The sequence below is a fragment of the Macaca mulatta genome, chromosome 8 (genome assembly GCF_049350105.2).
Source record: "Macaca mulatta isolate MMU2019108-1 chromosome 8, T2T-MMU8v2.0, whole genome shotgun sequence".
In the NCBI taxonomy this organism is placed as follows: Eukaryota; Metazoa; Chordata; class Mammalia; order Primates; family Cercopithecidae; genus Macaca; species Macaca mulatta.
The window spans coordinates 7,242,670-7,269,648 of NC_133413.1; the positions used below are offsets into that span (position 1 = coordinate 7,242,670).

Genomic DNA, 26,979 nt, shown 5'->3' on the forward strand with positions numbered 1-26,979 from the left:
AAAAGCTTTCAGTATTTCATTATTTAGTATGATGGTAACTGTGGTTTGTGTAAATGTCCTTTATCAGGCTGAAGACATTCCCTTCTATTCCAGGTTGTTTGTTTGTTTGTTATTATTAAAGAAAGTTAGATATTGTTGTCAAATGTTTTTCTGCATGATTGATCATCGTGTGATTTTTGTCCTTCATTGTATTAATGTGGTGTAATGAAGGGTTTTGTATGGTGAACCAACCTTGCAGTCCTAGGATAAATCCTACTTGATCATGTTATGTATGTTGTCATCTTTCCTTTTTAATTGTTGGAACAGGACGAGTGCGGTGGCTCACACCTGTAATTCCAGCACTTTGGGAGGCCGAGGGGGCTGGATCACCTGAGGTCAGGAGTTTGAGACCAACCTGATCAATATGGTGAAACCCTATCTCTATTAAAAATACAAAAATTAGCCAGGTGTGGTGGCATGTGCCTGCAGTCCCAGCTACTCTGGAGGTTGAGACAGGAGAATCACTTGAACCTGGGAGACGGAGGTTGCAGTGAGCTAAGACCACGCCATTGCACTTCAGCCTGGGCGACAAGAGTGGGGGAAAAAAAAGAGTAAGGTGTCCTTCTCTGGCTTTTGTCAATATTTTCTCATTATCTTTCACTTTCAGAAATTTAAGTGTCTGGATATGGTTTTATAACATTTATTTTGTTTAGATTTTACAGAACTTGTTGAATGTGTACTTATCTGTGTTTCTACATATAATTCATTTTTGGCCATTATTTCTTCATCTATCTTTTCTGCTGCATTTCCTCCTCATTTTTTCTGATTAGCTGTATATCTTTTTCGAATTAGCTGTATACCAGGGATTGGTAAAGTTTTCTGTAAAGGGACAGATAGTAAATATTTTAGGCTTTGCGGGCCATGTGGTCTCAACAGCTCAGCTTTCTTGTGGTGTGAAAGGAGTAACAGAAAATAAGTAAACAAATGCCTGTGTCTGTGTGACAGCAAACTTTACTTATAAGTCTGGCAGTAAGCCAGGTAGTTTGCCAATCCTTTCTACATAATATACCTTTTAAATGTTTGCATTTGTCCATAGTGCTCTCCTTCTTGTTCATTATTGTTGTCATTTTTTTTTCTTCCCAGATTGATTTGTTTTCAAGTTCATTGATGTTTTTCTCCATCAAATCCATTCTGCTACTTAGTACCTTTATTTCAGATATTTTTGATTGTTTTTCGTCTACTTGGTTTTTGTATACATTTTTAAAATTTCGTTTTCATGTGAGATTTCTCATCTTTGCTTTTCCTGCCTTTTGTTATGAATGTATTTTCTATTACCTCGATGAGTATAGTTATAACTAGTCGTCTTAATGACCTTGTCTGATAATTTTGAGGTTGCCATCTGTTTTGTTTTTGTTTCTCTTTGATAGTGTGTCACATTTTTCTGGCTCTTCGTATGGCAAATAATTTGAGCTTGTATTTTGCACATTGTAAATACTGTGTAGACTCTGGATTCTTTTGTATTGTCGCAAAGAGCATGACGTTTTTGTTTTAGCAAGCAGTTGACTTGTCATTAAAGTTAAATGCACACTGTCATTATGTGGGCAGTTGCTTAGATGGGCTCGTTGAGCCTCAGGTGCAAGCTGATTTGTTTGCCTCAAACACATGTTGTTCAGGGGTCAGCCAGAGACTTGAACTTCCATACTCAGAACTTGGAGTTTCTCCTCTGGTTCTCTTACTTCCTGAGTCCTTACCTCATTTCTCTGGTGGCCGTAGGTGCCCAGTCTCCTTCGTCTGGTCTCTTCAGCGAGAAGGAGGCCGGAGCTTCTGCTTGAGTGCCTGCTGCGCCACACCACCTCCCACAGAGACTGTGGCTGCCTTTAGGGGACAGACAGAAAATGTGGTGATGCCCAGAGTCTTTTGCTTCCTTTTAAAATTTGTCTCTTCTTTCTTTTTCTTTTTTTTCCCTCCAGCTTTCAAAGCTCTCACATCATTGGTTTGTTTTATTTTTCCTGTATTTCCAGGACGTATAGCTTATAGTTCACCTATATTTGTATGTTGGTTTGTTAGGAATAAAGAGAAATGGAACGGAGTATGTTATTTTTGAAGCATCTGATGCCAGTCTAATTCTTCTTCCCTTCAAAATTATTTGATCTTTTTGCCTGGAGACTCCTTAAGGATATTTTTTATTTTATTTTTTATTTTATTTTTTATTTTTATTTTTATTTATTTTTATTTTTATTTATTTTTTTTTTTGAGACGGAGTCTCGCTCTGTAGCCCAGGCTGGAGTGCAGTGGCCGGAACTCAGCTCACTGCAAGCTCCGCCTCCCGGGTTCACGCCATTCTCCGGCCTCAGCCTCCCGTGTAGCTGGGACTACAGGCGCTGCCACCTCGCCCGGCTATTTTTTGTATTTCTTAGTAGAGACGGGGTTTCACCGTGTTAGCCAGGATGGTCTCGATCTCCTGACCTCGTGATCCGCCCATCTCGGCCTCCCAAAGTGCTGGGATTACAGGCTTGAGCCACCGCGCCCGGCCATTATTTTTTATTTTTTTGAGGCAGAGTCTTGCTCTGTTGCCAGGCTGGAGTGCAGTGTCGCGATCTGTGCTCTCTGCAACCTCCGACTCCCTGGTTCAGCGATTCTCCTGCCTCAGCCTCCCGAGTAGCTGGGATCACAGGCACGTGCCACCACGCCCAGCTAATTTTTGTATTTTTAGTGGAGACGGGGTTTCACCATGTTGGCCAGGATGGTCTCGATCTTCTGACCTCGTGATCTGCCCACCTCAGCCTCCCAAAGTACTGGGATTATAGGTGTGAGCCACAGTGCCTGGCCAGGATTTTTTTTTTTAAGACTCATAGCTTTACTGTAATATGTTTTGGATTGATCATTCCAGTTCTGGCTTGGCCTTTTCAACAGATTCAGGTCTATATTTCTGCAAAAGTTTCTTGGATTATAGATTCAAATATTCTGTTTCATTGTTTTGCTTTTCTTCTGGGACTCCAATAATGTTTACATTGGGCCTGCTTAGCTATCTTTTATTTCAGCCACTTTGACTTTGACCCTTTTATATATATACACACACACACATATATATTTTTATACAGACACACACACACTGACACAGACACACAGACACACACACACACACATTTTTACCCCAAATACTCATTTGACAGTATTTGTTTTTGTTTTTTTGAAGACAGGGCCTTGCTCTGTTTTTGGGTTTTTGGAGACAGGGTCTTGCTCTGTTGCCCAGGCTAGAATGCAGTGACTCAGTTGCAGCTCACTGCAGCCTAGACCTCTAAGGCTCAATCAGTCCTCTCACCCCAGCCTTCCCAAGTGACTGGGACTGTAGACATGTGCCACCATGCCCAGCCATTAAAATTTTTTTTTTCTTTTTTCTTTTTGAGATGGAGTCTCGCTCTGTGGTCTAGTGCAGTGGCATAATCTCGGCTCACTGCAAGCTCCGCCTCCCGGGTTCATGCCATTCTCCTGCTTCAGCCTCCCGAGTAGCTGGAACTACAGGTGCCCACCACCATGACCGGCTAATGTTTTTTTTTTTGTATTTTTAGTAGAGATGGGGTTTTACTGTGTTAGCTGGGATGGTCTTGATCTCCTGACCTCATGATCCACCTGCCTTGGCCTCCCAAAGTGCTGGGATTATAGGCGTGAGCCACCACGCCCGGCCTTAAAGAATTTTTTTTATAGAGATGGGATCTCACTATGTAGCCCAGGCTGGGCTCAAGTGATCCACTCACTCCAGCCTCTCAAAGTGCTGGGATTACTGGTGTGAGCTACTGCACCCAGCTGACAATATTTGATTCAAGTTCAAGGGTTTTGTTATATTCTTCAGTTTTGTGTTTGCTTTTATTTTAGGGGGTGTGATGGATTTTCCTCAGCTGAAATGATTTGCTTTTTCTTTGTTTTTTTAAAAGAGATTTTTTAAATGGATGTAGTCTTTTCTGTCTATTTCCATTCATTGTATAGGCTGGGTATGTGGCTAGAGCATCCTCTTCTGTCAGTTCTGCTGCTTGCATAGTTTCTTTTATAGGTGATGCTTGTGATGGAGGGAGAAGAGAGGGGCTCGTGTATCTCGTTTGCCTTTTGTTTCTGTAGGATCCTTAAATGCTTTTCTCTTAGTTTCTTCTTTTTTTCACTGCCGTTGGTGCAAGGGCTGCTACTCCCCCCAGAACTGATGCTTTTCAGGGTCTGCCTGTCCTAGTCTTGCTCCATTTCAGGCCCCTTCCCTGGAGCGGGTACTCTGAGCTGCATGGGTTCTGCGTTGTGGCAGTTGTGCTGGGCGTCCTCTTTCTGAGACTTCTGTTACCTGTGCTTCGTGTAAGTCCTCCAGGCTGTGCTACTTTTTATGGAGTCGTAAGCCTATTCTCCCCGACTTTCTGCATCCACAGACTTGCAACTGTGTTGGAATTTGGATTATTTTTCTACTTACAGGTCATCTGAATTTGCGCTGTTATCTCCATATCGGTGAGAATGTAGGTCATATGTGTCTTTTATTTAAGTTTTTTTTTTTCTGCTTTTTTTTCGGGGAGGGAATGGGGAAGACTCAATATCAGGCAGCCATCCTTGTTTTCTCTATCTCGTCTTCTTATGGAGTCCATTGAAATGGCTTATTGATTTTTATCTCAAAATAGATCTCTCATAGATCTTTATCTCTGCTGTTACTCACAGTCCAGACAACTATCATGTCTTGCTTCAATTACTGTAGCAGCCTCCTGCCTGTCTGTTTCATTTTGTTTCTTATACATCAGTAAATGTAACCCCTTTTGTTACCGGTGGAAGGTATCCAAGTTACTGGCAGCAAATCCGTATGGGTTTGTAGCAACTTCAGTTCTTACCTCCTCAGAAGAAAGAATTCCACGGAGGGGCATAAGGCAGAGGAAGAGACCAAAGCAAGTGTCAGAGCAGGCAGGAGCAGAAGTTTATTTAAAAGGCTTCAGAACAGAAAGAAAGGAAAGTACGCTTGGAAGAGTCCCAAGCAGGCACGGAGGTCACAGTTGATGTTTAACCTTGATCCTGGGATTTATAGGCTCGCCCTTTCCCACAGTTCTTCCCTGAGGGTGGGCTGCCCGCACGCACAGCGCGGGAACTGAGCGCAGGCAGTTTGTTTAGGAAGTGGTAATGGGTGCCCATCTGAGGTTTTCTTCCCATTTCTCCACCATTTTGTCTCAATGTGCATGCCCGGGAAATGGCCTCTCCCTGGCGTCTGCATTCAGTTAACACTTTGGTGCAACAGGTGTGGACTGTCAGGAAATGGCCTCTCCCTGGCTCTGGCTGCCGATTTATCACTTTTAGAGGGGCAATGCGATCATTGTTGAGCTATCACGCGACATTCCTGGTGGGTGGTAGAGCCCTCTCCTGCCGGGCTTATGCCTAACTACTTGCAACACTTTAACACGTAAATCAGCTTTATCCTTCTGATAAAATGGCTTAGAATTCAGTGGTCTATAGTAGGGAATGGCACACTGTCATCCCCCGACCAAATCCACCCTGCCATCCTGTTTATTTTTTAATGGCCCATGAGCTAAAAATGGTTTTTAAGTTACAAGAAGAAAAATTCAAATGTTTACTATTTCATGATATTTACATTATATAAAATTCAATTTTAGTATCCATAAATACCGTTTTATTGGAACACAGCCACGTTCATCTGACGATGTAGTCAGTGGCTGCCTCTGTACTACAGCTGTAGATTTGGATCCTGTGGCAGAGACCTTATGGCCCACAAAGCCTAAGACATTCACTACTTGCCCCTTTACAGAAGTTTGCTGACCCAGGTCCAGTGTGCTGCATGATGGTCCCTTCCCTTTCAATGTCAGCTGCTCCCCTCTCCCTTGTTTGCATCTTCCAAATGTTCTGGGCTTCCAAGTCCCTGAGGCCACACTCTTTTCTGCCTTTAGTTCTTGGCCTGTGCTGAGAACTCTGCCCCCTCTTCCTGATTCTAAACCGACTTTTGTAGTCAGCTCCTTTATACATGTTGCATTGCAAGGTCACTTTATCAGAAGAGCTTCCTCTGTCCCCAGTTCACAGTTCAAGCCCTCTTTGTTATTCTCTATCTCAACTCCTTTTTTCCTGTGTGTACTATTAAAACTTATTTTGCTCATTTGACTGCTTTATCTGTCTGTGTATCTAATCATGCATTTGGTCTTTCTGTTGTAATGTAGACTGTAAGAGCAGCTACACGTCTGTCTTATTTATGGTTGTGTTTCCAGTAAGCATCTAACATACATCTGGCTCATAGTAGATGCTCAGTAAATATTTGTTCTAACAAATTATGAACAAAGGAAAATTTAGTTAAGTGGCATAGAGATACTAGAGAAAATATGGGGAAAATGACTTGAAAAAAAACTGCATTTTAAAAGTTGAATAGAAATGTGGAGGGGGGAGAGTGCGGAAACGGAGACCTTTACTAGAAGCTTGAAGTAAATAGAGATGCATGGACAAAAATTAAAATAGTAGGCATTTCTGTACCTAAATAGGCCCTCTTGGCTAATCCTACATTGGGGGTGATCACTGATATCACTGATAGTGTTTTCTTCTGAGAGTTAGGGATTCTTGCTCTGCTTTGCTGGCCCAGCCCCTGACTCCCCCTCCTGTCATTCTTTATCCCCTTTCTCTCTCTATTTCTGCCCAACACCAACCCCAGCTTCTTTCTCAAGGGGCTCATGCAGACTCCATAATGCTTATAACTTCATTATACAAAAACAAACCTTTTTTTTTTTTTTTTTTTTTTCCTGGAGACTGAGTCTCACTCTCTTGCCCAGACTGGAGTGCAGTGGCGTGATCTCGGCTCACTGCAACCTCCGCCTCCTGGATTTAAGCAATTCTCCTGCCTCAGCCTCCTGAGTAGCTGGAGCTATAGATATGCACCACCATGCCTGGCTAATTTTTATATATATATATATATATATATATTTTTTTTTTTTTTTTTCTTTTCTTTTCTTTCTTTCTTTCTTTTTTTGAGACAGAGTCTCACTCTGTCGCCCAGGCTGGAGTGCAGTGGTGCAATCTCGGCTCACTGCAAGCTCCGCCTCCCGAGTTCACGCCATTCTCCTGCCTCAGCCTCCCTAGTAGCTGGGACTACAGGCACCGCCACCACGCCCAGCTAATTTTTTGTGTTTTTAGTAGAGATGGGTTTCCACTGGGTTAGCCAGGATGGCCTCGATCTCCTGACCTCGTGATCTGCCCGCCTCGGCCTCCCAAAGTGCTGGGATTACAGGCATGAGCCACTGCGCCCAACCTATATACTTCTTTAGTTAACTTTTTATTACAGGACATTCTTTTCCTGTCTGTACATGCAGATACGTCCCACTTTATATATATAAGAATCTTTTGTAGTAGCTGTCCAGTAATTTATGTAACCAGTGTCCTATTGATGATTGAAGTTTTTCATTTCTTAGTTCTTTTATTTTCAATTAGAAATATTAGAGCATCGAGCTTCTGTATATATTACCTTTTTGCAGATGATAAATCTTTCCATAGATTTAAATCCCAAAAGTGGGCTGTTCAGTTCGGAGAGTTTACATATTTAAATACGATAGATGCTGCCAAATTACCTTCTGGAAGGAGTGTACTGGTTTCCGTTCTTTCTGGAGTTATCGAAGAATACCTGTTTCCCAATAACTTTTCTTAGATTGTGAGTTATCAGTTCTTTTAACGTTTTCTAATTAGTAGAAGAAAAGTAATACTGTTTTTATTTGCATTTCTCTGATTTTTAGTGAGCTTGAATTTTCTTCAACAGAACATGGAGATAAGAGCCAAACTGACCTGCATGTTTTATGTCACGTCTGTTCTTTCTTGGTGAACTGCCTGCCTGCCTTTCCAATGCAGTAGCTCATGGTTTCCACTGAAAATGTGAACATTAACTTCGTAAGGTCACTAGGTGTCACTAGAATCCCATTCTCTTAGGTTCCTTCTGGGAGTGTTCATTTTAAGATCAGATGACAATTGATAACATTCTGACATTTCCTTTGGACGTAGAAATTTTTACCTTAAAGGAAGAGTAAATAAAGGTGAAATAAAGGTCAGCTTGGCCCCCACTCTAAGTTCTGTTGAAGAAAGTTTATCATTTTTAAACAATTGCAAACTAACAGCTAGGTTGGGAATATGACTCACAGGCTTTGTCCTTGCTAGGCTGAGAGTTGGTTGCTGACTGAAGGCCATCACCCCCTGCATTTAGTGTTTGCTAGAAACAAGGACATATTCCCACATAAGCACAACACAAGCCGACATTAGGGGCTTACCACAGCTCCCTTCCTCCCAGAATCCTCAGACTCCATTCTGTCCTACCGGCGGCCAGCTCCACTTCTCACCTCCTCAGCCTTCTCACCCTGCAGCCATTCCTTAGTCTTTCACTGGCTTCTGTGACTTTGACACTGTTGAAGGTCACTGACCAGTGATAGGAACGTCCCTCAGTTTGGGACGGTCTGATGTGTCCTCCTGATGTCACATCAGTGTGTAACAGTGGATGTAGCCATTTAGGACTGGGCGAATTACTCAACCACTGGGCTCTGGGTTCCTCCAGCAGCTCCTGAGTTAACTTGCTGCTGCTGTTCCAGTGCTGGACCACAGAAGTGTTCTCTCTGCCCGCAGAGCACTATTGTGCCGACTTCTCTGAGTCTCCTGTTTTCTTCCTTGTGCGGCAGGGACACACATGAGGGATTGTGTGCTTGGCGGCTGGAATCTTCAAAAAGATATGATTCACTTTTTTGCCTCACTAACACAGTGCCGTCTACATAAAAGATTAAAGTACTTTTCCTGAATTGACTTATTGACTGGGCCTAGAGAATAAGATACTGGTGCTGGGCAGTTTGGCACAAGAGTGGTAAAAAGGCTGCAGGATTGGCCCAAGTGAAGACAAGGGGTCGTCCTAAGGGTGGAATGGGAGTCGGTGGTTCCTGGCCCATCTAGCAGGTGTGCTGTGGGAAGTGCTGGAGTGAATTGGTTCTCTGGGGAGAACAAGCTCTTCAGAGCAGAGCTTCCCGAGGAGAACGTTGCTGCTTTGATTTCTGCTGGCTCTGAGGCAGCAGCAGGTCAAATAGTTGCTTCTCTGTTTAGAGGCATCTCTTGAAACACTTTTCCTTTTGACCACTAGATGGTAGGCATTTTACATTTCTGAAGAAAAATAGAAATCTAATTGGAAGGTTTTTTTGTCTGTTCAGTAGATTTTGGTTGGACCCCTGGTAAATGTGAGTTTCAGTGTAGCAGCTTTAGTGTGTTACCACATGTGCTAAAGCATAGCTGTTGGCATGCAGAATGGCATTACCCGCAGTAAGTGCCACTTACTGCTTCATAGTGAGTGATGATAGTTACACTCAGGTGGATGAAATTCAGGGAGAGCATCTCGGTGCACCTTACATCTTATCACTCTAAAGGATATGCAGTTGGGAAGCTTACCTCAAAGGCAACAGAACACACCTCCCACAACTGTATAACCTATGCCAGGCACTCATTTTACTGGGTTGAATCAAGCCCTTCCTTAAACTGCTAACTTAAAGGATACTTACTGGTTTTGTAAACTTTGGCAAATGATCTTCTGTACTCCTCGGTTTTCTATGTTGTGCAATAGGAGGCAATGGTAGTGGATTTTCCAGCACGGTTGGTTTGAGGCTTCTCATGAGCTGGCTGACCTTTGTTCTGATGATGGTGGTGATTTTAATACTGTGTATTTGATAACACGGTTATCTAGGGTCTCCTTCACATCTTTCATCCAGATGCATCTCAGCCAGCCCCCTTTTGCTGTTCCCTTACTCATAATAGTGGTAAATCAGTGACATTTTGCTTAAGAAGAGGCTGCTAAAAACTTCTCATGCTTAAAATTGGTAATTAAGGGGACTTTTTAAAAAGAAGCACACCTCAAAAACATTTCCTTCCTCGTTCTCTTCCACCCTGCCTCCCTTTCCCATCACTTCTATTAGATACAGCATTCTGCTTACCCCATTATTGTAGGCTCAGATAGTTGGTTTTTAAAAATCAGCTTTATAAAAACATTTACATAAAATAAAATGGGCCCATTTTAAGTGTACATTCACGGAGTTTTGGCAAATGTGTATACCTGTGTCACCACCACAACCAAAATATAGAGCCTTTTCATCACCCCCAAATCTCCCTCGTGTCCCTTTGCTGTCGGCCTCCCTGTCCTCTCCTCCCACCCCAGGGCAGCCACAGATTTGGTTTCTGTCATTCAAGATTAGTGTCACCAGTTCTGTGGCTTTAGATCAGTGGAATCATCCAGTGTGTACTATTTTGTGCCAGACTTCTTTCACCGAAGGTGATGTTTTTGCTATTTGTCCATGTTGTGTATAGCAGTGGTTTCATTTTCTTTTATAGCTGAGTAGTATTCTATTGCAGGCATGTAGCATGTAGCATGTAGCACGGTGCCACCAGTTGATGGAGATTGGGCTAGTTTTCCATTTTAGGTTATTATGAATAAAGCTACAATGGACATTTACGTTTGTGTCTTTGTATGCTTTCATTTCTCTTGGGTCATTACCCAAACTTTTCCAAGGCGGTAACGGCAATGTATATTCCCACCAGCAGTGTGAGGGTTCCATTCGCTCCACGTCTTCACCAATACTTGTAATTTATCCACCTTTTGAATTTTAGCCATTCGAGCGGATGTGTAGTGGTATGTCATGTTTTTTCTTTTTTTCCAACATTGTTTTAAAGATCTAATTCGCATGCTACACAATTTGCCCAATTGAAGTGTACAATTCAGTGGTTTTAAATATACAGTTAGGTATTGCTTAACGACAGGGATGCCTTCTGAGAAATGAATAGGTAGGTGATTTTGTTGTGCAGACATCATAGTGTGTGTTTACACACACCTGCATGACATAGCTACTGCACACCCAGGCTCTGTGGCACAACCTATTGCTCCTAGGCACAAACCTCTACAGCATGTGCATTTGTAAGACAGTGGTAAGTATTTGTGTCTCTGAAATATTTAAACATAGAGAAGGTACAGTAAAAATATGGTATAAAAGATAAAATATGGTACACCTATATAGGGCGTTTACTATGGATGTAGCTTGCTAGACTGGAAATTGCTGTGATTGGGTCGTTGAGTGAGTGGTGAGCGAATGTGAAGGACTAGGGCATTACTACTGTACACTACTATGGACTTTATACTTGTCATACACTTAGGTTACACTGGATGTATATTTTTTGGAGCAACTGTATTAACTGATACTATAACTTTTTTTAGAGACAAGGTCTTGCTTTGTCTCCCAGGCTGGAGTGCAGTGGCACAATTATGGCTCACGGTAGCCTCAACCTCCTAGGCTCAAGCAATCCTCCTGCCTCAGCTTCCTGAGGAGCTGGGACTACAGGTGTGTGCCACTATGACTGGCTAATTATTTATTTATTTATTTATTTTTGTAGAGATGGCAGTCTTGCTACATTGCCCCAGCTAGTCTCCAACTCCTGACCTCAAACGGTCCTCCCACCTCTGCCTCCCAAAATGTCGGGATTGCACACAGGAGCTATTGCCCCTGGCTCCTCTCATAAGTATGTAACCTATCTCTCTATTATGTGTGGTAGGGGGGGAAAAAACCGCTAGGTAATTTATAATACCTAATACAATATGAGTGCTATGTAAATAGTTATTATACTGTTTTTTTTTTTTTGAAATGGAGTCTCACTCTGTTGCCCAGAATGGAGTTCAGTGGCGTGATCTTGGGTCACTGCAGCCTCCGCCTCCTGGCGATTCTCCTGACTCATCCTCCTGAGTAGCTGGGATCATAGGCGCACGCCACCACGCCCGGCTAATTTTTGCATTTTTAGTAGAGAATGGGTTTCACCATGTTAGCCAGGATGGCCTTGAACTCCTGACCCTCCCGCCTTGGCCTCCCAAAGTGTTGGGATTACAGTTGTGAGCCACCACACCTTGCCTATGCTGTATTTTTTTTTTTTTTAATTTGGCCTTACTATAGCTTTTTTACATGATAAACTGTAATTTTTTAAATTTTTTTACTCTTTTGTAATAACACCTTAAAATACATTGTACAGCAGTATAAAAATACCTTACAGCTTTATCAGCTTTTTCTATTTTTTAATTTTAATTTTTACTTTTAAACTTAAAAAAAAAAAACTAGGACACAAAGCCACACATTAGCCTGGGCCTACACGGGGTTAGGAACATCAGTATGTCACTAGGCGATAGGAATTTTTCAGCTCCATTATAACCTTATGTGATCACTGTTGTGTATGTGGTCTCTCATTGACCAAAAGGTTGTTATGCGGCATATGACTGTATTCACAGAGTTGTGCAACCGTCACCACAATTTTAAAACATTTTCATCACCTCAAAATGAAACCTTGTACCCCTTAGCCCTATTCCCCATTCTCCCGCCAGCCAAGGCAGCCACTAGTCTACTTTCTTTCCCTGTGGATTTTCTTTCTCTGTGGATTTTCCTTTTCTGGATATTTCACATAAGCGGAATCATATAATATACAGCCTTCGTGTCTGGCTTCTTTCTCTTAGCATAATGTTTTCAAGGTTCATCATGTTGTCATCTGTATTAGAATTGCATTTCTTTTTATGGTGGAATCATGTTCCATTGTATACACACACGCGCGCGCCCACACACACACGAAGAACCAGTATTACAAGGCTTATCATGAAAAACAACGGTCCCTTTCTTGACCCTTTTCACCCTCAATTCCTGTTCCCCAGAGGCAGCTCCTTTCACACATGTGGCTGCTTCTGCAGATAAGCTGTTCAGTGACCTCCATATTTCTAAATACTGTGGCTGTATTGCTGTTTTGGTTTTTCAGTTTCAGATATTATCTAGTGACTTTCTGATAGGGAAGTGAGAATTTCGTTTTTAATCGGCCCCTCCAAGGGCATCCCACTCCCACCTACGCGCATCTGCTGTTTGCATGGACACATTCATGTGCAGGCTCTTTCCACTCTTGATGGCAGTGTACATGATACATTTTGGTTAAATCAGTAGTTTATGTTTACATCATTATGACTGTGGAAGCTGTGTGTTAGGCTGAATCTCAGAGTGAACCATGAATATATTTCCTTTCATGGAAAACTTTTTGTTTTCCCTGAGCTTGGTGTCCTTTGAGTCCAGAGCTTCTCAGGCTCCAGTTATCTGAACATGGTCCCAGTGCCCCCATTGGGCACTGGGTGGCAGTGAGTGGGCACGGGCAAGGAGAGTTGCTGCCTCTTTTCAGCCTTCCACCCTCCACCCTCTGCCCTTTGCCTGCTGTCCTCTGCCCCCTGCCCCACCCGAGTGCTCTGGCTTCACCTGTGCCTCCTGCCCTTGAGCGGTTCTGAGCTCCGGGTTCTGAGCTCCAGATGGACTCCTCCCCACCCCAGCTGCCAGGCTTGGGTTTCCCTTTTTTTATTTATTGTTTGATTACGGTTCCCCAGACAGCTCTTATCTACTCTTTATTTTTGTTGGTTTATGTCTTTTTGTTTTCCTTTACTGTCATTTTATTGGGGTTTTGGGGGTCAAGAGAAAAGCATGTGCTCAGACCACCAGATTTAACCAGAGGTCAAAAACCTTCCATTTTTATTGTCTAAATATTATTCAGTTAAGGATTCCCCCTCCTCATCTTAGTCCCCAACTGCCTTTACTGAATCTTTAGCATCTCCTGCCTCACTTATTGCAGTGCAGTAGTCCCTGACTGGCCTCCTCGTCCTGGACCGGTGACCTGCCCACGACCCCTCCCTCACACCTGTCCTCATACCCCAGAGCCCACAGGACAGGGTCCAAGCTCATTAGCTTAGACAGTACAACCCTTGGAATCACATAAATTCTTTTTTTGTTGCTGGTCTCCTAACTTGCATTCATTCACTCAGTCATACAAATGGCGTATGTTTTCCCAAAAATGTCGTGCTCTTTGCTGCACTGTGCTTGAGGCTGTGCTCTGCTTCCGGGTGGAAGATCTGTGCCCTCCCACATCTGCCTCCTTGTCAGAGTTGAGTCTGGTGATGGTCTCTGACCTGAAGCTTTCTCTGAACCATACTGGTTTTGAAACTTTTTGCTGCTTTTCTGCCGGTTGTGCTTCTCTGGTTACAATTACTACACTGTATTCTTTTTTAAACTTGTACATTTTTGCAGATTTCTCTGATGCCTGGCTTATTAGAAGACAGTTGCCTTCTCATATCTGCCTCTGCATTCAGTGTATTGGGATAGCACATGTCATTTTGCTTCTGAAAACTCCACTGCATCGTATATTGAGGAAATAACGCGAGACAGGAAAAGAAAATCATGTGTTAGTGTTGTTATAAAGATAGTATTGACTCTGCACACCCTCAGAAGGGGGTCAGGGACGCCAGGGTGAGATTCACTACCCTAGTGTTACTTACCACACTGCATAGACCATACTGTACCATATAGAGGCACATATTTCTGAAACTTCCTTCATTCCTAATATATTTTGTAGAAATTTCTGTATCAATATGGATATGTGTTTTTTTATTGCAGTATACTTTATTTTTTCAAATAACTGTGTGTTAGATGTTGAACAGTGATAGGCCTGTGAGGGATAGTTGGAGAGGTGAATAGAGGCCTTATTATAAAAACACTTAAAGAGCGAATGAGTGAGAATATGCTCTAAACATGGGAGTGACAGAAGGTTTTTATCTGGGTTGGGGAGAAATTTAAGATTAATATTTCAGTAATGTAGGAATGAATTAGTAGAGGAGAAACAAACAGTAGGGCAGGAGATCATTTAGAAAATCATAATTATTTAGACTTGAGTGACAAAATGCTAAGAAGGGATAAGGGTCACAGGAATCCAGAGATACGAAGGTGGACAGGAGAAATGGCAGGTGTGGCCACGGGGCAGGAGGAGGAGGTTTGGCAATGCAGAGCATTGGTTGCACACCCAGGCCTTGGGGCTGATGGTGGTGCTGTCTGGACAGAAAAACAAAAAGGACAACCTAATTTTGGAGGAAAGAGATGTCCTCTGACTTCAATTTCTTTACATCCCTTCTACCTCTTAATTATCTGTTTTATGGCCTGTTTACTATTAAATGATCCATTTGATAGCATTTACTCATACCTTTATGAGTCTGTGCACTAATAATTTTGAAGTATGCTACAAGTCAAAAATTGTTGCGTAAAAATTGTGCTTCCTTTACCTGCCTCTTGCTTCTCTCATACTTAAACACCAGATAGAGATGATTTGGGGAAGTTTGATTTATACTGACTTTTGTATTTGCTGTTGTATTTATTTTTTTTAAGTCTGTTAAAATGACTTAGGTATGGATTTTTTAAATTGCTAATACATGTGCAGATTTAGTGCTGTGTCAATGTATAATAGAAACAAATACTCATTAGACTACCGTAATTTAATTACACAGATGCAGGACAGCTGGAGCACACATTGATGAATCGTTGTTCCCTGCAGCTAATACGAATGAACACTTACCAAGCCTAATTAAAAAAAAAGTAAGTACATGATTTCAATGTAGATAATGGCAGTTAGGAATTTATTCATTTTTATTTTTTATTTTTAGAAAATAAAACTTCTAGAAATATGTTCAAGAGTTGTCTTAAGTATGCTATTGATGATATTATTCTTTTCACATAGCATTTTTTAGTGAATTATAGAGATTATTTTATCCTATGACTTCTTCCATAGCATTTGTAGGAAATGGAAGAGACTGTGGTTGGCCATGGGAAAACTAAAAGGTGCCAAGAGACAAGCAAACGTTTAGGTGCTTTGGTAATTACTTCAGAATGAAATGTGTTATATCTGTAGTCAAAATACCTGCATTCTGTTTAGCCAGAAAAATCTCAAAAGTCTGATGGACGTACATCCAAGTGTGCAAAGTCATTTATGAGGAAAATCTGCCGTACAAATACAGTTGCCCTTCAGTATCCACAGAGGATCAGTTCCAGGACCCCCACAGATACCAAAATCCACTGATGCTCAAGTCCCCTATATAAAATGCCATAGTATTTGCATGTAACCTACACAGATCCTCCTGTATACCGAAGAAAAAATTGTTTGTAGAGACGGGGTCTTTCTGTGTTCCCCAAGCTAGTCTCAAACTCCTGGCCCCAAGTGATTCTCCTGCCTCAGCCTCCCAATTGGGATTACAGGCGTGAGCCACTGCACCTGGCTCCTCCCGTGTACTTTAAGTAATCTTTGGATTACTTAAAATACCTAATACAATGTGATTGCTTTGTAAATAGTTGTTATACTGTATTTTTTTAAATTAGTGTTAATTTTTTTTTCTTTTGAATATTTCCAATTGTGACTGGTTGAATCCACAGATCTGGAACTTGCAGATACGGAGGACGAACTGTAGAGTTAAAGATACTGCTTTCGTTTGAGATCGAATTCACATTTTAACCAAACCTTTTCGGCTTCCTATTTCTAATTGTGATTTCTTTATCTGAGGAGAGTTTACTCTGAAACGTCACAGCCAGGTTGTTTTCACATGAGCGTCTCTGTCAGAGGGAGGATTTGATGACTGTCTCCAAACTGAACTTGACATTTCCTGTAGACCAGAGGAGAAATAACTGTGGAGGAATAACATTTCCTGAAAACAGTAAATGATATTTCCCCATTACATTTCATCTCAGACAAGCCATAGTTTGCCCATGCGGTGATGGATAAACTTCCTTCAGTCTTACCTGATTATAAGTGAAAAAGTGTTCAGCAGTCTCTGGACTCCCTGTGACATGCTAAAATCAAGTGTTTATTGTAAAAACACATCAGTAGTACGTGCATATTTTCATTGTAAAACATTTAGTAAACACAGACATCTCTTTGATTGCCCTCCCTCAAAGTAAGCAGCTTTCAATTTGATGAGTATCCTGGGTGGCATTTCTTCAGTATATTACACATATGTACACACACATGCATGCTTGACATGAAGGGGCTCTGCTATCTTACGTGTATCGTCTGGTGAGTTGTCTTCTCTTCCCCAGTTAACAATATAGTTTTGACCATTTCGTGTCAGTAGCTTTGATTCTACTCAGTTTTCTGTATTGCATTATATATTGTGACTGTGCTTTTCCGGTATTCATGTACTTTTAGTCACTGTCAGTTTTTGCTAAGTATATTACTTATGCCACATATTTGAGTTTATTTCTCCAAGTCAGATATCTAGAGATAAAATTACTGGATCAGAATACATACACATTTTGATTTTAACAGTTCCACCAATCATATACAAGATGACCTATTTCTTGGCCAGATACAGTGGCTCACACCTGTAGTCCCAGCACTTCAGGAGGCCGAGGCAGGCAAATCAGTTGAGGCCACGAGTTTGAGACCAGCCTAGCCAACATGGCAAAACCCCATCTCTACTAAAAATACAAAAATTAGCCAGACCTGGTGGTGCACACCTGTAATCCCAGCTACTTAGGAGGCTGAGGCAGGAGAATCGCTTGAACCCAGGAGGTGGAGGTTGCAGTAAGCCCAGATCGCACCACTGCACTCCAGCCTGGGCAACAGCAAGGCTCTTTCTCAAAAAAAAAAAAAAAAAAAGGAAAAAACAAGCTATTTCTTAATACTCTGACTAGTATTGGATATTACTAATCATTTTAATTTTTCCTAATCTGAAGCATTAATGACTGCTCATACACTTTACCACTTTAATTTTCATGTCTAAAAACTTTCCCTTTCCTTCTCTTTTCCAAATGTAATTGCAAATTAAACCTGACTTGAGGCCTTATTCTTTTGGGTCTTTGAGGAGGTTCTGTGATCTGTCTCCCCCTCACCCTGTCTGCTGCCTGCCTGCCGCCTGCCTGCCCAGCTTGCTGTTCCTCAAGCATGCCAATCGTGTTTCTATTTCAGAGCCATTGCATTATCTGTTCCCTCTGTCTGGAACATTCTTCCCCCAAAATCCATACACATGACCCGTTTTCCAGCCTCCCTATGGCTTTGTACAGATGTTACTTTCTCTGTGAGACCTATCCTGCCACCCCTGTTTGTACCAGCAATTCCTTCCCACTTGTGCTAACTATGAGAGTCTCTTTTCATCTGCAATGCTGGCTGGCTCCTCCTAACACACTGTAGTAATGTGGGCAGTTTGATGGAATACAGCTGCTAGAAAAGATTCACAGGACCCCAAAATAACAATGTGTCCAATCTGCACAGTACCTGAGAACCAGGGAGCACAAGGTGGAGCATCTTCTTGTATACTGCTGGCCCTGAGCCTATATGAACCAGCCCCACTGGCAGAGCCTCCAGGCAAATCCTTCGTCTCACTAATCATAAACAATGTTGACAGGCCAGCACAGTTGTCCCCAGACTTCCCGGACCTGTGGCTATAAAGCACCACTGCCTAATTAATACATTTTGTGTAGTGCAGGTACTTTAGTGAAAGCAGTGCAGGCCGGTTCCAAGCCTATTGAAATGAACCTCCCAAGCCACATACAATTTGCTTATTTATTATGTTTATTTTCTGTCATTCCTTACCAGCATACAAGCTCCATGATGACAAGGATCTTTCTAGGTTGCAAGACCAGCGCCTGACATATAATCATGTTTTTTGTCAATAAATGAGTGAATAACTAACAGAGCAAGATCCCAGTATAGGCATTAGCCTTAAATAGCTAAAAGAAGTTCTTTCTATAAGACTGAAGCAAAAGAAGTTAGCTTTTACATGGGTAGCTAGCTCCCTATGTAAGCAAGTTTGGGCTGGCAGCTTCAAGCGGAAAACCAAGGAACCTAGACAGACGACTTAAATTTCCCTGGGGTCCTGTAAGAAAGAAGTCAGGCATAAAAGTGTTAGTAGGTAAAATCGATGTGAAGTTCAGTATGTGTGTTTGTGCTGATGGCCGGCCTAAAGATGGGAAGTCAATGGGCAGTTCCAAGAAGAGAATGTGAGTAAGGCTGGGACTGTGAGGTGTGTTTCAAAGGAAACATTTCCCCTCTCTGAGGATGGTAAGAGTAGAGTTAACCCACGACCTTCCTGTGGATATCAACCTGGGGTTTCATGTTTTTGTGAGTGTAGTCATAGTTTTGGGGTTTTACTGGCTGATTGGAGCTACTGTGATTTAATGATAGTAGGGCAAGAATAATAATGGTTCTTTTCTTTGGTAATTATAAAATAAAAATTGTTTTCTTACTGCGTCATGGTCTTGCAGGGAGGACGATGTGAGAATAGTGCTACCAAGCAGGCAATGGGCTTGCTGCCCAACCCACATAGAGTCCAAGATCATGCCACTTGCTTTTGAGAAAAGAAAGGCTTTATTGCAAGTTGCCTGGCAAGGAGACAGGAAGAAATGCTCAAATCTGCCTCCCTGAGATGGGGGCTCAGGCAGTTTCATAGGCAGAGAAAACGAAGTGTGATCTGATTGGATCTTGCAACCAGGTGATGCTGGGAGGCGTCATCTGACTGGGTTGTGTCCCAAGGTGATGCTAGGGCTGAATCTGATTGGATCCTAGATTATGCTATCAGATGTTTACTCCTTAATTTGCTCCCCGTTCCTTGGTCTAAGTGCTTAGGTTCCACCTGTGGTTACATGCTTGTTTCACCTGAGCATGCGCAAGTGACATAACTTGCCACATCGGGGGCCAGGGCAATTAAACAGTTCACCATTTTGATACACAAAGTTGAACTAGATTGGGCTGGTTTGGTGGTAACAATAGCAAAAAATCGAAAGAGACTGGCTAAAAACTTTCATGGAAACTAAGAATGCTAGGATCATGAAAATGTCTCACAAAGCATAATACAGAGCCTTTTATACAGTCTTTTAAATTCTATCCATTTTCTTTATAATTGCACAAAAAGAAAGAAATATTGCCAATTCACATACAGTGCAAGAAACACCTCTTTCAGAAGTTTTTATTACTGATGTTATAAAAGGTATCAGAAATGTACGCGAAAGGGCTTTTTGTCCTGTCTTAAGCAGTTGCAATACAGCATTAATTTTTGTGTTCTTTTTGCATAGCGTAAATGTATGCAGCCCAAAGATTTTAATTTTAAAACACCAGAAAATGATAAGAGATTTCAGAAGAAATTTGAGAAAATGGCTAAAGAGCTACAAAGGCAAAAAACAAGTCTAGGTAAGCTAAGAAATTTAATACAGTTCTTTGCATTTGTGTCTATACACCTTGTTTAATTTGCATGATGACTGGTGGTGTTCAGGATGAGAGAGCTGATGGAGACTATCGTAGCTTTACTCTAGGAAGGGGAAGACAAAATGTCAGGAGGCTGCGGGAGACTTGACTGGGAGCCAGAATAGAGCCATGCAGCTGAGCTAATTGACTACAGTCTTAACCATTCATCCACGTGGTTGAACTTTTTATTTTCAGGAATGATTTCAGAAGAAAAGCAAACTTTGGCTAATAAGCCTTATTGAAATAAATACCTATTTATTTCTTCTTTATATATAACTTTGTATTTTTACCTAATTGGCCTTTTTGTTTTGTTACCCAGAATAGACAAATCTTAGATGATACATTCTTTTAGTGATTTGGAAAAATACTTTAGAATATTATGTGCTATAACAAGATATCTTAGAAAAAAGGTCAGGAGATCGAGACCATCCTGGCCACCACGCCCAGCTAATTTTTTTATTTTTAGTAGAAACGGGGTTTCACCATGTTGGCCAGGATGATCTCAAACTCTTGACCTTGTGATCCGCCTGCCTCAGCCTCCCAAAGTGCTGGGATTACAGGCGTGAGCCACCGCGCCCGGCCAAGATTTATTTTAAATCTGTGATGATAATGCTACAGAATTGGGTAGAACAGTTAGCCTACGTAGTACTGCCACATAACTTTCCAGAAACATGGCCTGCATCATTTGTTTCATGCTCAGCCCTCCTGCTGCCTCTCCTGGTGTGTGTCCGTCCTTCCTTCACACCAGCTGTCTGGTCTTCGTCGAAGCTCAAGTCAGAAACATGCAATCGTCCTTGACATCTCCTCCTTCCTGACACTAACGCCCATCAAGACCATGGCCCTGCTTCTGAAGTAGTTGTTTGACTTCTTCTGTTTTCTCCTTACCTGCTCTCTCCCCTGATGCCTGGATCATCCCTCCTGCACCACAGGAGCCACTCCTTACCCTGCCCTCCACTCTGTCCTTACAGTTCATCTCTGTGCTGCAGTCACAATGAGGAAAACCTTAAATCAGAAGGATATCCCCTTCCTAGTTTAAAATTTCTTGGTATCATCCCAAGGAAAAATATTCAGGATAAAATCCTGTATTTAACATATTCTCCAATTTTCTAGGTCCTTTATGATCTGGCCTCTCCTAGCCTCATATCAATATTACACACTCTCCTATAACTCTTTATACTTTTGTCACTTTGGCCTTCTTTCCTATATCAGTGACAGTGTTCGAAAATATTTTGACAACATGGTAATGATAGATACAAAATTTTCTTCTTAGACCAAATATGTATCGTAATTAAAAACCATACATATGAAGTATTAATGATTCAACTAATGTATATTTGTATATTGTCAGAACTACAGTAAAGATTATTCAGGCTTAAGAGTTGCAAAGGAGAAGATATTAAATGATTCTTGGTATTTTTTTGTTGGGAGTGAGTATGAAAGTACTGAAGGGCTCCTTGAGCATATGCAAGGTAGCATTCCAGAAAAAAACACAACCGCACCCACACAAAACGAGCTCATAATTTCATGGTTCTGGGACCATGCTGATCCCACTTCATGCAGTCAGGTTCATGTCTGAGTCTGTGAGTGTGTGTTGAGGGAAGGAGAGATGGTGAATGGGAGCAGTTTCTGAAACCTGGGACAAGAAACAGAAACCAAATTGCATTCCAGCTTTGCAACTTTTAACTTCTGTGTCTCAGTCTTTGTTTTTAAGTGGGGTTACTAGTTTGGGTTTGGGTTTGAGGTTGGATGCACTAATGCATATATTTTCTTAGCACAGTACTTGGTGAGGGCAGTTGCTCAGCAGATGTGAGCCAGCAGCTGTAGCAGCAACGTCACTGCCTGTGGAGGTGGTGGGGGTAGAATATTAGCAGAAGTAGGTAATGATGTTGAAAGGGAAGAAGGAAAATGGGGTGTTGGGGGTTGTTCCTTAAAAGGAATCATATTGAAGTATGAAGGCGCTTTTTGATCTTAAAGTGGATTTTTTGTTTGTTTTCAGATGATGATGTACCTATTCTCTTATTTGAATCTAATGGTTCATTAACATATAGTCCTACAATTAAAATTAATAGTAGTCACCACAGCGCAATGGAGAAGAGATTACAAGAGATGAAGGAGAAAAGGGAAAATCTTTCCCCCACCTGTAAGTAATTACAGTTTGTAAAATGAAAATTATGCAAATAGGTGATTAAATTATGGTGGAAAGCTTTTTTTTTTTTCTTTGCCTAGATATTTTAATGTTTCCTGATAGTAACAAATTTTGACCTATTTCATGGCTGGCTTTGTTTTCCAGAAAATGTTATGCATCATTAAGATTTTTGAAGTGTGTGTTGGGTGTATAGTATTCTTCAAGTTTAAAATCCTGTTTGTTGTAGCTCTGTAATTTCTATTAGCTTTGGAATTTTTTCTTTCTTTTTTAAAAACAAAATGAATTTTTTTTTTTTTTTTCTGAGATGGAGTTTTGCATTTGTCACCCAGGCTGGAGTGCAGTGGTGCAATCTGGGCTCACTGCAACCTCCTGAGTTTAAGTGATTCTACTGCCTCAGCCCTCTGAGTAGCTGGGATTACAGGTGCCAGCCACCACTCCTGGCTAATTTTTTTTGTTTTTTTGTATTTTTAGTAGAGATGGGGTTTCACCATGTTGGCCAGGCTGGTCTTAAACTCATAACCTCAGGTGATCCACCTGCCTCGGCCTCCCAAACGGCTGGGATTACAGGCATGAGCCACCGTGCCCAGCCATGAATCGTGTCTTTTGAAGGAATTTGCTTTAGATTAAATGTGTCTAATGAATCAGTTTGTTTCTCATTATTTCTTTTATCTTTAAAATTTTTAATTACTGAAGTATAATTCAGCACATTTTAATAAAACATTTAACAAAGTAGCTAATAGTAAAAGTTCATCTTGATACTCACCTAATTATACTCCTCTACCTGGGGATAACCTGTATTTTAAGTTGATGTGTTTTTCCAGATCTGTTTCGGTGTATCAGATATCTGTGTATACATGACAAACATACAGGTTTGTTTTCTGTGTGGAGGTGTCATTTCTGTTTCTGTGTAAATTATCTAATTACCTAAATTAGATAATGACATATGTATTATTACGCACTTTGTTTTCTTACTTAAGAGTATCCTGGAGGTTTTTTTTGCAGCTTAGTTGTTGTAGACCTATTTTTTTTTTTAAAGATGCTCTAAGTAGTCTGCAGCTTTGATATTGACTCATCTATTGGTGGATATTTTTTCCCACTTTTTCTTTATTAGAAATCGTGCTGCAGTTTTTATTCTTTTTTTAACCATATAGGTTGGTGGTTCTTATTTTTTTATTAAGCCATTTTCCTTTCCTGGACATAAGTCTTTCCAGCTTCCCACCCCGACTTTTTACCGTTATAACCCCTGCATGCGCCTACGTGAATCCTTATATTTCTGAGTACTTCATGTATTTCAATAATATTCATACATGCAGAATTTGATTTTTTAAAGATATAGAGAGTCTCACTGTCTTGCCCAGGCAGGACTTGCACTCCTGAGCTCAAGTACTTCTGCCTCACCCTCTCAAGTAGCTAGGAATGCAGGTGTGTGCCACTACTCCTGGCTTATTGATAGATATAGTCAAATTATCCTTCAAAAGATTTGGGCCATTTTATTGTCATCAGTTGTTTATAAGAATGCCTCTTTCTCCATCCTTGGAAAACTGAATGGCATTAGCCTGTAGCCTTTTTCAGTCGGAAGCTTGAAAAACTGGATCTGTTCTCTAAGTTACTTTTGATTAGGAGCAAGTTTCAGTGCCTTTTCATATTATTGACAATGACTTACTGAATGCAGCTTGTAATGTTATCAACTATTGCCTCTCTTAATTTTACATCCTTTGTCCATCTATATCAGTTAAGGTTAGTTTCAGCTGCATATAACAAAGAAAGAAAAAAACCAGTGACTTAAAATCGATAGAATTGCCTTTCTCTGTCTTGCCTAGTTCAGAAGTAGGCAGTCAGGGCTGGGATGCCATTCCATGGTGTCTTTAAGAAACTAGGTTCCCATCTTTCTATTAGGCCTGCCTGGCTTTTCTTCCAAAATGTGTGTGCCTCCCAGCTAAGCCATCTCCCTTTGACAGCCTTACCAGACGTCTATCCAATACTCCTGTCTAATTCCGTTGCCTGGAATGTGGTCATATGCCCACCCCTTTTGCAGACAAGACTGAAATGTAGTCTTGACTGGGATGCATTGCTATACTGATAAAATCAAAGTTCTGTTGTTAAGAAGAAGTGAGAATGGACATTGAGGAAGATAACTGTGTCCCAGGTAGACGTCCAAATTGTTCCAATGTGCAATTATGCATATAAAGTAATTTGCCTTAAACTTTACTTTTTCTATTACTTTACAGTGTTAATTCTGCTACTTCACTGCGTCCAGCACAGTTTAAAACTTAACTGAAAATTTTATGTGTGCTTCCCTTCTTTATCTTGGTTTATTCTCTTTTTGACTGAAGTTTTCTCAGAAAAGTATCATTTTGAGTCTCTAAAAAATATCTTTGAATATGAGATCCAAACATTTCTTTTGTTTCTTGACTATTGTATGAACAGCCTTTGAAGATAATACTTAGGACCTTATTTGTTAAGTCATTGACATCCTAAGTGTTTTCTATGAAACCTCTAGGATTTCTCAACCCAGCACAGCTGACAGTTGAGTCTGGGTAATTCTTTGCTGGGGGCACTGCCCTGTGTGTGGCAGGAAGCTCAGCAGCATCCCTGCCTCTCCCCACTAACACTAGCAACGTACCCACTGCTCTCCCTCACTGGCAACATCCACAAATGTGTCCAGACATTACCAGCTATCTGCTGGGACCCCACGTCACCCTGGTTGAGAAGCAGTGCTCTAGTTTTAGAGGTAACTATGGTGAGCATCCTTGAATAAAAAGCCATGATTATCAAACAAGAAGACTAAAATAGACTGGAAGTGTTCACTTAACTCTGTTGAGCTTCTGATTAGATTTAGGCAAGTTGACTTTAAGATCCCTTCTAACTTTGTGATTATAGGATTTAACAGAATCACCTATGATTAATAGGAGGATTTCCTGCTGGCTTCATCTGCTAAACAATACTGAAACTTTATCTAATGCAGTGTCTTGGTCCTGTTTTTAGCTTCCCAAATGATTCAACAGTCTCATGATAATCCAAGTAACTCTCTGTGTGAAGCACCTTTGAACATTTCACATGATACTTTGTGTTCAGGTAAATTTTTAATTTTCCTTTCTGTGATATATTTAAGTTCTGATTTAGAATTTCATGTAGCAACGTCTGATGAGTAAAATAATTAGTTAAAACTAGAACTTCTAAATTTCCCCCTGAAATTAGGTATTATAATAAAATTAAGGCATGAGTTAAACTTCCTTTTTGGTTCCTATAGGTTTTTTTGCCTAGGTATTTGCTTTCTTGCTACAGAATCCATTGCTCATTTTAAAAAATTATTGTGGTCGTATATGAACTAATCTGTATGCAGTTTAAACTACATAGAACTGAGGTCAGAATAAGGAAATGTTATTTCATACAATGTCTAATTAACACAAGGAACATGTTACTGAACGGGGTCAGTGAAGTATGTAAAGATCATCAATCAATTGAGGAGCTAAATAGAGGATTTCTAATTACAAGCAGAAAGAACATTGGTAAGAATTAATGCAATTAGTTACATGTTATGCACATACATATTTTTTAATGTGGGAGCCCTTGTGTCACTTAGGATGATAATTGTTCATGGTCATTTCTTCTTCGTACCAATTTCTTACAGTTTTCTCACCTAGCCCCCAGTAGGGCCTAAATAAGTAGCAGCGTCCCCTAGAAGTACTGTGTTCGAAAGTGCTTGAGATGTTATGGAATATTTATTATGAAAGCCACAGCAATGACAAAGCACAAGACGGCATCAAGATATTAAAAGTTTAAACCAAAGCCTCTTTTCAGTGCAGGGTTAATCCTTGTACTCTCACCTCTGTGTGCTGGAATTATTTACCCATTTCTCTTAAACAGTCTCCATCTTTTTATTTTATACTCGATACATTTATTTCCTAGAAGTTGGAAACAAGTGATAATAATAGCTAACATTGATTTCATTTTTGTTGTGTTGTAGGCACTCCTCTAAGTGTCTTACTCACTGTTATCTGAGTTATTCTCCCATTAGCCTTAAGAGGTAGGTTCCGTCACCATCCCATTTTGCCAGTGAAAAACCAGGACACAGAGGTCAAACAGCTTGTGCAAGGTCATGCGGTTTGTGAATGGCAAACCCAAGCTTCTAACTCAGGCGGTCTGACATCACAGTGTACAGTCTTAGTGACGTGTCACATTGCTTATCGGGTTTTTGAAAAGTATGATAAAACATAAAGCAATTTTAGATGCCGAATAAGATATATTCAGCATCTAAAATTAAAAGTGACCTTATTTCCAACTACTGCCCTGAAGACACGCATGGTGCCTCCTCCCCACTGGGCTTCCCTCCCCTCCCGGGGCACAGTCGGAAGGGAAGCTTTGTTGGTTACCTGTGTTCTTTCTTTTTAAAGCAGAACTTTAGTGATTTCAGTCAGAGACTTATCACACTTATGTTACCTCCAGATTTGAGTGATTTCTACAAAACACAGGCCCTCCACCAGCAAGTGCTAAGCCCCTGCTAGGGGAGCCAGCACAGGACTAGAGGCTTCTTTATATTCATTCCAAAGTGAATAGACCTTTAGTAGCTGACAGCATAGTGATGGGCAGACACCCACGTAACCACGGGGCGGTATGATGCATGATGCTGTGTAGCAGAGGGGGCAAGGCCAGGGAGACCTGGCAAGGGCAGTGGGAGGGTCCCAGGGATGTTGACAACCCAGGTAGGTTTTGAAGGATGAATTGTATTTACCTAGAATAAAGTGTGGAGGAAAGGGCAAGGCCCGGAGGGTACAGAGGAGTACAGAATTTTC

The 26,979-nt window shown here is 41.1% G+C and overlaps 1 protein-coding gene across 2 annotated transcripts in view; it reads left to right on the plus strand.

The window, feature by feature from the left end:
* The window catches only part of MCPH1 (microcephalin 1), a 236,674-nt gene that overhangs the window by 9,826 nt on the left and 199,869 nt on the right, over window positions 1–26,979 (plus strand). For both annotated transcript variants that reach the window (XM_077942241.1, NM_001318176.1), the window contains 4 exon segments: window positions 15,320–15,407; window positions 19,872–19,986; window positions 22,037–22,180; window positions 25,172–25,261. In XM_077942241.1, the coding sequence (XP_077798367.1) occupies window positions 15,320–15,407; window positions 19,872–19,986; window positions 22,037–22,180; window positions 25,172–25,261 (437 nt within the window).